The sequence below is a fragment of the Typha latifolia genome, chromosome 3, assembly GCF_019914945.1.
Source record: "Typha latifolia isolate L0001 chromosome 3, TyphaL0001v2, whole genome shotgun sequence".
NCBI lineage: Eukaryota > Viridiplantae > Streptophyta > Magnoliopsida > Poales > Typhaceae > Typha > Typha latifolia.
Window position 1 is genome coordinate 5,127,800 of NC_133088.1, and position 11,272 is coordinate 5,139,071.

The 11,272-nt window shown below is 36.3% G+C and overlaps 2 protein-coding genes across 2 annotated transcripts; both read left to right on the forward strand.

The window, feature by feature from the left end:
- Positions 1-1,916: 1,916 nt before the first annotated feature.
- On the forward strand, positions 1,917-2,511 carry LOC140785257 (uncharacterized). Its single transcript, XM_073133059.1, has 2 exons — positions 1,917-2,094; positions 2,210-2,511. Exons 1-2 carry the CDS (start codon positions 1,999-2,001, stop codon positions 2,327-2,329), a joined length of 216 nt encoding a protein of 71 aa, XP_072989160.1. The 5' UTR covers positions 1,917-1,998; the 3' UTR covers positions 2,330-2,511.
- Positions 2,512-3,004: 493 nt separating this feature from the next.
- LOC140785256 (probable arabinosyltransferase ARAD1) lies at positions 3,005-8,221 on the forward strand. The gene is made up of 3 exons (XM_073133058.1): positions 3,005-4,096; positions 4,656-5,021; positions 7,740-8,221. The coding sequence occupies exons 1-3, from the start codon at positions 3,209-3,211 to the stop codon at positions 7,926-7,928; spliced, it is 1,443 nt and encodes a 480-aa protein (XP_072989159.1). The 5' UTR covers positions 3,005-3,208; the 3' UTR covers positions 7,929-8,221.
- Positions 8,222-11,272: the final 3,051 nt, after the last annotated feature.

Consider the following 11,272-nt stretch of genomic DNA (forward strand, 5'->3'; position numbering starts at 1 on the left):
CAAGTATAAGAAAAAAAAGGAGATATAGCAATGCTCTAGAAACAAGCTTCCCACTTGGCCAACAGCCGCTGCACTACAAATATAATGGCATGATTCTTGAAAAGTTGAACACTCAACAAAGGAGCAAGTCCATGTAGAATTCCAGGCTCACTAGTTGCGGAATCCGGTGATCATAACAAAATTACTTGAAGACTCCATTTGAGTAACTTGTGAAACCAACAACACCGAGAACGAAACAACAAAAAAAAGAAAAATAGCAAGAGGATGAGAGTGAAAGATTTGCCAAATGCATCCACAAAACTGAGAAACTAATTTTTCAAAGCATAGGACAACAACGACAAAGCAAAAAAAGTGATGTGAGGCGGGGTGGTCAAGCAAGGGCAACTACGGTTGAGGGACGAGACTATGGAAAGCAACATCCATGGCAACCGCGGCGGACTGTGGTGGAGTGATAGCAGGGCACATGAGGACCACTACAGCTGACAACACTAATGTCGCAGAGGGTCGAGGAGCTAATCGGGGCAAGATCCATGGCCCCCAGTGCTCGACGCAAACAAAGGAATCGCAAAAAATCGAGGAGAGGACTGTGGTGAGATGGACGGTGGCATCAGCTATAGTGGAGTTGCTAGGCAAATGGCGGATGACGGATGGTGGATGACGAACGACGGCGTCGGGAGGAGGAACATTGGTAAGCCTCGCCAGGGCCGAGGTCGGCGCAGAGAGAGGAAAGTCTCGTCGTCGACGATGAGGGAGAAACTCCCTCTAGGAGTGAGAAAATGATTTTTGTGCCAAACCCTAGCAAAGCTAGGGTCGGCGCAGTAATTATAACATCTCTTAGGTAGCTCTTTTCATTTCAAATCTGGGATTCATTTTGGGATTCATTTTATAAAAAAATGCAGTGAATCTTCCCTTAATTTCTAGAATTTCTCAAGGACACCCTAGGTCCCACTAATATTTAAGTATAGTATATTTTATTATTGTTTATTGCTTAATAGGTTGAGAGTGATAAATAAAGGAAGTGAATCTTATCTCATGTCCTCTCTCTCTCAAATTGTGGGATCAAGAAAGATATTAAAATATTTTAACAGATTTGGTCGCTCAACTGTATGGGGTATACTACGTTCTATTAATTAAAAAGTAACGAAGGATCGCAAAGAGCAATGATATTCAAATAGAATAATATTTATTTATTTTTAGATGTTAAAGATCTAATTTAATTGTTATAATTAGCTAGTAAAATTTTCATCTTGTTGATCTTCTATCCTATTGTTATTAGGGTTTTCTTTAAATATGGCCAATCAAAGAGATATTAGTAATAATGAAAAATATATTTTAAAAAGAAGTTGTTGAAATATTGATAATCCTATATCAATGAATAAGAGAGAGAGAAAAAAAAACTAATCTATCCTTAGTGCTTTGTACTTTTGGTCATACCCTTAGTGATAATTGTTAATGGTAACAATTTGATTCTAAAAAATTACAAAAAAATGTTAATCCAAAAAAAAAAATTTAAATAAATTTGGGCTAAGCTCAGACTGACTTGAGCATGATATAGTAATAGGTGTCACGGGTTAGGCCTTTACCTGTCTAGCCCTACATGGAAACCCTACCCGTTAAGCACACCTGTAGCCCAACCCATCAGATTGGTTCTATGATTTTTAGTTCCATATTAGATGTTTAGGTTATTGGATACTACTATATAAGCATATTCATATAAAAGCTAACTAAAATATTAGCATGGGCCGTTATGCTCAACCTATTGTAATATAATATATTTTTATAACTTGCTTGTTATGCTCGCCCTGTCCTAATATTTCACAGGCTAGTAGGTTATTGATGGGCCGGGCTGTGAACAGAGACACCTCTATTCCGAACAAAAGAACAGAAATTATATATAAAATGGTAGGGATAAGATGTCTACGCCACAGCCAATTCGATTGGTTACTAAGTAACCTCACAGCACACGAGTGTACATGCAGCAAGGAGCAAAGGAGAGAGATGGACGGAGCTGCCCAAATTGCTGTTCCCATTTTGGGGATAGTAGCGGCGGCCGCTGTTACCTTTTACGCTGTTAGCTTCATGGAGATACGAGAGGTGATGCTTCCTTCTCATCCAATACCCATCAATTCTCCTTGTTTGCTGCATGCTAAATCCCTCAATTTTGATTTTATTTCTCTCTCTCTCTCTCTCTCTCTCTCTCTCTTTGTAGAAATCTTTTAAAGACTTGGATGAGTCGTCCGAATCGGAAACTGGGGGTGGTTTCAGGTCCTCTGCCAGCTCCAGGGAGCGCAGAGCTAGAAGGAAAGCTGAGAAAGAAGCCAGGAAATAGGAGTTTCTTTTCCCCTTTTTGTAGCAAATAATTTGATGAATTTAGGCTGATGATGCGAAGAGCAGGATAGATCTTGAAATGCTTTTTTTTTTGGGTATTGATCCTATTTGTAACAAGTAACGTACTTCCTTTGTGGCCTCGTTTGGTAATTAATCACACTTCAAATGAGAAAAATCTGGTAACCATACGTTGTTTAAGCGTAAAAAAATATTGTGCCAAGCTATAGAAGGTAAGCTATAATTTGCCTTAAATTTAAATTTCTCAGCCTATGAAATATGAAATATGAAGCATGAAGCAAGCTTCTCACTTCTCAATTGAGTCAAGCATGCTTCTCAGACGGAAAGAAATCAAAGGGTTTCATAGCTACACAATTATACCTCGTTTAATTTGAGGCTAAGCTCCGATTAGTTAGTGGAGTTATTTAGTCTTAATTTGTTTAGAAAATAAAATTAGTTAGATATAAAAAAAAAATAAACGAATATTTGGTTACTATTTCATTTTGTATCTTCAATTTGTTCACAAATTATTCCTTTCATAGTGAAAATAATAAGTTCTGTTTTTCCAATGTAATATTTGCTAACCAATGAATATATTCAGTTCCCAAGCAATAGTTAATACCTTAGATGAGAATTATAGCTAAATATATAATAGAGATTCGTTTAGATTTGAATCTCAGACTTCGATACATAACTAGAGATAGATTTGGTAAGCAAATCCAGTTTTCTAAGTCTTTCCATCTTCAAAAGAGGAAAAAAGAAGAAGAAGAAGAAAAGAGATACCTTTCGCAATTCCTACACTACTCTTTATCCAACCCCTCCATCGCTAATAAAATATAAGCTTCTCTCTTTCTCTGCGGCAGCGTGGAGACTGGAGAGCGTCATGTCCGACCGCGGGAAGCCCCGAAAGCCGAGAAGCAACCCCCTCTCTCCTTCCTCCCCTTCCAAATCGCTAACCCTAACCCTAGCCCGCATGGCCCGCCGCTCCCTCCTCAAGCCCACTCTCTTCACCGCTCTCTCTCTCCTCGCCCTCTACTCCATTTTCCACGCCTCCCTCTCCCCTCCACACCGCTTCCCGTCCGTCGCCGTCTCCCAGCAAAACCACCTCCTTTCTTCTCCTTCCACCAAGATCTACCTCTACGACCTCCCGTCCAAGTTCACCTACGGCGTCATCCGTAGCTACCTCCTTGCCCGCTCTTCCTCCTCCCCCGCCGCCGCGTCCGCCGCCGCCAAAGAGGATTCTGACCTCCGTTACCCTGGTCACCAGCACTCCGCCGAATGGTGGCTCTTCTCTGACCTCATCCGCCGGGATCGCCCTCCTGGCTCCCTGATTGTTCGTGTCGACGATCCCGCCGACGCCGATCTCTTCTACGTTCCCTTCTTCTCCTCTCTCAGCCTAGTTGTTAACCCAATCCGTCCTCCTGGCGTTGGTGAAGGCGCCGGATCGTCCAACTCGGCGTCGTATAGTGATGAAGGGATGCAGGAGGAGCTGATGGATTGGCTGGAAGGGCAGGAATATTGGAGGAGGAATAGGGGGAGGGACCATGTGTTCATCTGCCAGGACCCAAATGCTTTGTATAAAGTGGTGGATCGAATCCGGAATTCAGTCCTTCTTGTCTCGGATTTTGGGAGGTTGAGGCCCGACCAGGCGTCGCTGGTCAAGGATGTGATCTTGCCCTATTCGCATCGGATTAATATGTATAACGGGGAGGTCGGGGTGGAGGGAAGACCCTCGCTACTCTTTTTCATGGGTAACCGATATCGCAAGGAGGTAAGAACTTCACTATTCTCTTTCATTCTTTAATCTATTCGCTAAACTGTAATTCTTATTTATTCCCGAAAGATCACTTCTTGTGAACAGATGATACTGACACACAAATATTAGGTCGATATGATCTTCTCAAATCTTAGGAGAATTATGCAGAAGATTTTGTTTCATGATCTTTCAATGATCATCTTTTGAAGATCGATTCCATTTTTATTTATTTACTTTGCCCTTGGATGCAATTGCCATATTAGAGTTAGTCTTTATGTGGTTAATATGTTTCTATGTGCGTCAGGAGCCTGCAATAATTATAAAAATCTTGTGTTTGAACGTTTTTACATGCAGTAAAGTTAGGTAATGAATGACTTGTATAATGTTACTGTTACTTCAACTGCTTTCACCAGATGATGTATTCTGATATTATTATATCAATAACAGTCTTTACCAATGACATCTTAAGTATTATTGGATTTGAGGATGCAACATTCACTTAGATATGTTTCACTACAACATGTCCGTAAGTAAAAAGTTAGCAAGAGATGACTTAGTTCTTTTAATGATTCAGGGTGGAAAGGTACGTGATATACTCTTCCAAGTACTTGGAAATGAGAAGAATGTTATCATTAAGCATGGAACACAGTCTAGGGAGAGCCGGCGAATGGCAACACAAGGAATGCATTCATCCAAATTCTGTCTACATCCTGCTGGAGATACTCCTTCAGCTTGTCGATTGTTTGATGCCATTGTTAGTTTGTGCATACCTGTCATAGTTAGCGACTTCATTGAATTGCCTTTTGAAGATGTGATTGACTATAAAAAGATAGCAATATTTGTAGAGACAAGCAGTGCAGTACAACCTGGATTTTTAACAACAATGCTTCAAAAAGTTAGCGCAGAGAAGATCCTGCAGTATCAGCGAGAACTTAAATCGGTATGTAAATATGTAAAATGCTTCTCTTATGTCAAATTTATGATTTAATATATGCATGTTTATTACCTTGTGAATGATTTATTTAGTACCTAGAATCATCTCTAAAAGTTAATAACGCTGCAGAGACTATGTTTAGATTTACAAACTTTGTAGAATTTCTTTTCCTGTAAGGTAGCATGATACAGTTTGTCTTGCGATTCCCTAAATTAACAAAACCAGATATAAGATAGCTTTCCTTCGCGTCCTTCTGCAACCATATATGAAAGAGTGCAGTCAAGAGGTGTTTTGCGATTAGCCAATAAGACAAATGGTGAAATAAAACAAAAGTTCCCTTATGCTCTTCTATTCCGAAAATTAATGTTTTGACCTTTGTTTTAAGCATGGTTCAAAAATTTTGCTTCTATTAGTTTCAGTTTGACACGAGGAAAACTGAAAAATGTGGGCTGAAAATTTCAGCCAATAATTGTTTAAGACAAAGATGAAACAATTTTATAAGTTTTGTCTTTTTTACCTTGATTTATAAGTTCAAGATTTCAACCATAATTTTCTATAATTTTTGGTCGTACTGTTTCCTTCCCCTTCCTAGATGAAACTTTAGACTATGGTTTTAAGAAATGGCCGTCTTACTTAAAGTTCTATGTTTCAGCTGATCCGATCTCACCCAGAAACTAGTCTATTGATTGGTTTTGGTGGGGTGTCGGTCGGATTGGCTAATACCCGGTCTGGATCAAACCCATTTTGGTCAAAACAACCCTATATAAGACTCACCTCATCTCTTGAAACACCCCAACAAAGTCTTCTGATACCGATCCGTCAAAATACAAGTTTGATGAGCTTCTCTTGTAAAAGATTCAGCTACACCACATCTGACGACCTCAGATAAGTAGTTTTTCTCTTTTTTTTTTCTTTTTTTTTTATATTTCCTCTCTCCTCTCTCTCTCTCTCTCTCTCTCTCTCTCTCTCTCTCTCTCTCTCTCTCTCCAGCGATCTCCTCACTTCTTTCTCTCTTCGGCAACCTCTCCTTTTTGCTTCTCTTCCCCTCTTTTCAGCAAGACAAAGCAAATGGAGAGTGAGAATGGGAGAGAGGAAGAGAGTGAGAGACGAGTGATTGAGAGAGTAGATGAGAGGAATAGGGGCTTGGCCTCCTAACCTTCTCCGGCCATTGCGGGAGGGCATGAGGGGCCTCATATTATTGTGGAACATTATTAGAAGGTATTTTGTAGCCTTCCACGTTGGTTTTTGGGGTTGCCATCAGCACCATCCGTACTGCGTGCCGACCTAGTATCAACACAGTATGTGTCAGCACAGCCATCCATAGTTAATAGCTAGGATCAAATGTTTTGTTGTTGTTGTATACATATATTAACTTTAATATTTATTTTAATTATTATTTGTTCTACTTGTTTGTTTCTTTCTAATCCACCTTGATTTCTAGGCAGCCACCTAGGGACTTGCCTACAGTCCATGTTAAGTATATTCATGATGTAGCTTCTGTCAAAATTTTCCTAAAACATTAAAAGAAACTTATTTGGCCATTTTCTAGAATGAATTTTCATCAAGGTTTCAAAACTCAGTATTGAGATCTGTGTTCGGCCATTAAAAAAAGATGCATCATATCGGTCGTATCAGCTGTATCTGTCATATCGGCCGCCCATAATTTTGATTACGTAAAATTCTAAATATTATTTTAAAGAAAATTTTACAAATCACACTCTACATTTTATCTATTTTGTAATTCACACCCCCGTCTTTGAGATTTTGTAACCCGACTCCTACTTTTTTTTTATAATTTTCATTTAACACTCTCCATTAATGTTCTATTATTCTTTCGTTCCAAATAATAATATAAGCAACACTTTATACAATATATACTTCCGAATTACATTTCATCCTCTTTGAAAGCAATAAGGAAATTGGTCAACAAATGGCATTTGGACATCTCTCCTTGCTCAAGACAATGGATCTCCATTGCACTTACATTCTATCATCCCAAATAATAATCTAGGCAACATTTTATATACTATATACGTCCATATCATGTTCCCATTCTTTATGGATGTGCTTGTACATGCAGGTTTATTGTTTCAAAACAGTGAGAATTCTGATCAATATTTCAAATTGTGTTTTGGGTATCACGAAAGATATTAAAGACTGCAGGTTTCATTATAATACATTTAGTGTTCAATGAATTAATGTTGTAACCTTTTTTATTGTATAAGCTTCTTAGGTCAAAGCAAGGTACATCTATAGTGCCACACCATTCTCTTTGAATTTGCTAAGTCGTGCAAGTTCTTGACATAATTTGCAGTTGTTCCAAAGATTTGCTCTCAACTGTGGATGAGAAGCCACAATGACTATTTATCTAGACACCTATTCAGGTAGTGAATGATTATGCTAATAGACTTTTATTCAGGTAGTACTCAATTAGAAAGCAGGTGTTTATATTTCGGGTGAAGCTAATAAAGTAGTATTGTAGTATTTTGTCTGACTGAAAAAAAAAGGTCAAGATGCAAGTTTCCTGTTATTAGCTACTGGTTATATTCAATGGTCCAACTATCTTTTCATGGTAGGTGACCATACATATTTATTGAAATTTATGAGATCTATCATTTCGGAAGCTCCAAATTTTGATAGTCAGATTAAACGAAAAGGAAAAGAAAATGAAGTGTTTTATATCTTATAAATGTCTGATATGCTTAGTCTATACATTTATTTCAGGTGAGGCAATATTTTGAATACGAAGATCGAAATGGAACAGTGAGTGAGATATGGCACCAAGTTTCTTCAAAGTTACCCCTAATAAAGTTGATGATCAACCGTGACAAACGGCTTGTCAGGAGGGATCCAGATGATCATGCCTGCTCCTGTATCTATTCAAGAAATAATGAGACAACCATTGCCAGATGATGAAGTATTCACAGCTTTCTGGCACAAGTCTGCTGTAGCTGTTATTGAATGAGAATCTTTTTTTTTTTTTTTTTTTTTGAGTTGATGAGATCACACTATTCTGCAGATTGTAATGCAGAGGTAATTTTTTCATTTATATTTATATTCTTTGCTGATATCCCTTCTTGTAGCTTTAGTTCCTATAAGGATGAAAGAAATGTCTTCACTCAATTAGAGCAAAAATAGGATTTTATATGTTCATCTTCGGTCAATTTTAAGGCCACTTACTGAATTTATTGGCTGCTTGATTTTAATGTTCCGAAGAAGATAAAGTTTTTTTTCTTTTGGCAGATTAGTCTGTCATTTATTCATTATTAAGCAGGCTCTTATTTCATTCAGAATGAAATTGGAATTGTAATGCTTGGTATATTAAATAATTAGATGCTGTTACTAGGGATAAAACCTTTTCAGGTTGACAGATTATAACAGGCGGACTATCATATGAGGGCACTGCCGACTTGCTGCTACTGGTTTAGCTGCATAATTAGGCGATTCCATAGTTTGACACACATGGATGATATCGGATCATAGGCCCATGTCAAATATTGAATTGTGATGCTTATATTCCAGCTGAATTGCAAAGTTCTCTTTGTGGTGTTGGATGCTTTGAAGAACCACAGAAACTGGTCTTTCCGGCTAACCGTGTCTATTATGTATTTGATGTCCAATATTTTTCAGATATTTATAATATATAATCAGATTCTTCCATTTGTATTTTACTTTCCGATGAGGATTATTGTGACGATCGATCCAAGCTATGCTATATTTGTGCATATTTCTACTACTGTCTTTCATTTGCATTATTCGTTGACACTTCAGCTAGGGTTTTGTTCAAGCAATGAAATGCTTGTGGTTCATTCTGAAGGTCTAATCTATCAGATTTGAAGAGAAGAGCGGCATTGAAATGTTTGTGGAAGACCTGTGAAAACAACACTCCCTAGAAGCAGAAAGCAGCCTCATTTGCAAGACAAGGGCTCCTTGGGTTCTCAAGTAGACCTGTTTGCTAGAGATAACGTGTTTACTTCTTTTGTTCCGTATTTTTGTATCTTGAAATTTAATTCAATAGAAGTAAAATTATTATCTCAGTCCTCTCTCCTATTTCCATCCATAAGGGATGCTATATATATATATGTTTTTCTTATTTCTATTTAATATAAATTGCTCTACATATCTTGCACACGATTGAATTTCTGTTTTCGAATAAGAGATTATATGATAAGCAAGAGGCGACTGTTTTTTTCTAATAATATTTTGATATAATTTTAAGAATAGTAGCATTTCTAAACTATCTATATATTTAATAATTTTTTCTCTCCTTTATCATTTGCCACACCTTCATTTTTCCTCATCTCTCTCCCCTTCCCCTCCCTTCTACACTACACCATCTAATCAAAACAATATCTTCTCTCTCACCCCACTCACCTCTTCCTCTCTTCTCTTCCTCTAAAATAACGGTTAGATATCTCTAATCTCATACCGTTAATGATATTTGGCTCGATAGATTATATCTATTTATCTTTTAATTGATTTATATATATTTTTTATATAAGCCCTTAAGGTAAGTCTAATTATGTTATATAAGTCCTTAAAGTATGTTTAGTTAAGTCGTGTAAGCCACTAATACAAGTTAAATTAAATCATATAAGCTAGTAAGACTAGTCTAATTAAGTAATGGGATCCTCTAAGACAAATTTTAGTTCGAATCGTATAAGCCTTTAGGGCTAGTCTGAGTATGACTCATTGTACTCGATATTTATATATATATATATATATATATATATAGGGACTCGGCTTCTTTGTTTAATTATCCGAGCATCAAAATATTAAGAAATTATTTTAGCTTTGAGTTTATTTCAACACTAAGAGTAAGATAATATAGGAATATAAGTAAATTAATCATATTCGTTTATTTTCCTAAGAGTTATATCTAACTTAGAATTCTAATTCTATCTCCAAACTATAGCCACCATCACATCCACAAGCCACCCTACCTTATAACTGTCCACCACCAGCTTTGGTCATCCGCTACCCTTCGACGACCGCTGCAACGTCAAATAATTACCGATCTATCCAATTCTAACCTTATTTCACTATTATAATTTTATCTTTCCACTCTGACATCGAAATCATGTTAAATAAAGGTCATTAGATCCATTAAAATATCATAGTTTTCTTAGGACAGATTATTTCAAATCTAGTTCTTAACAAGATGATGAGGTGGCAACGATGAATGAGATGGCAAATGACATACCTAGAGAAAACCTAAATTTCTAAATAATTTAAAAATGATACTAATTCTAAAAATTTTGTATTAAAATAATATCAAATCTTAAAAAAATTAGCAAGAGACCTTCAAGTTCTACTTTCCATGAACTCCAGAGTTCCAGTCATGCAAGGGTTGACCCATAACTGTACAAAAAACAAGCGTCGTACCTTCCTAGAGATTAGCATTGGATTATAATTAAATTGTTGAGCCATGTAAATACCGTCTATTTTCTACGTGCTTTGTTTTTATTTTTATTTTTTGGGTGATAATTTCTCTACTTTTATATGAGATTTTAGTCTTCTCAAATTTTCAAATCCATTAGTAATATCTATTTGTTCTTTGGGAGCGTTTTCGTGGTAAAGAAATGACGCTAAAGAGGAGGATACTTTCGTCTATAATGTGGTCACGTGTTAAATATATGATAATATTTTATTAAAAATTCTAATAAACTAATAGAATGATCTATTAGATGATTTTGAAAAGGGGCCAAACTTATAGAGTAAACTATCATCTCTACCTTATGTAGGATGCTTGATGGATAATCTAATTTACCCATCGTATTCCAACTCGCTCACATGCCAAAGAAAATAGTGGGGAATAAATTGATTATTTCTGGTGATAAATAATTATTTTAGTGTCGGTAGATTTGTCCATGTTGGAAATTTTATATATTTGACATAAATTTTTATTAACTTTTAACTAAGTTTTAAATAAGGATTACATTATTAATGATGAATTAATGATAAAATTAATTTAGCTCAAAGAGTATTTTATTGTCGTATATTCATTAACTCAAATTTATAAAAAGAAGTGAATAAAAATTAGCTCTAAAGTGAGTATCATAATAATAGAAATTAAAAATAAGTGAATTTAGTATCATATTAAATATTTAAGAAATATTAGTATGGTATATAAGTGTCAAATTTCTTATGGGCTTTGGGCTGTAAAAATGGTACCTATTTTATGAGTAAATGATATTATGCAATTTAACTCACACGCACGCCCCGCTTGGTTCGATTTGCATGTTGGTCAAGTTTAA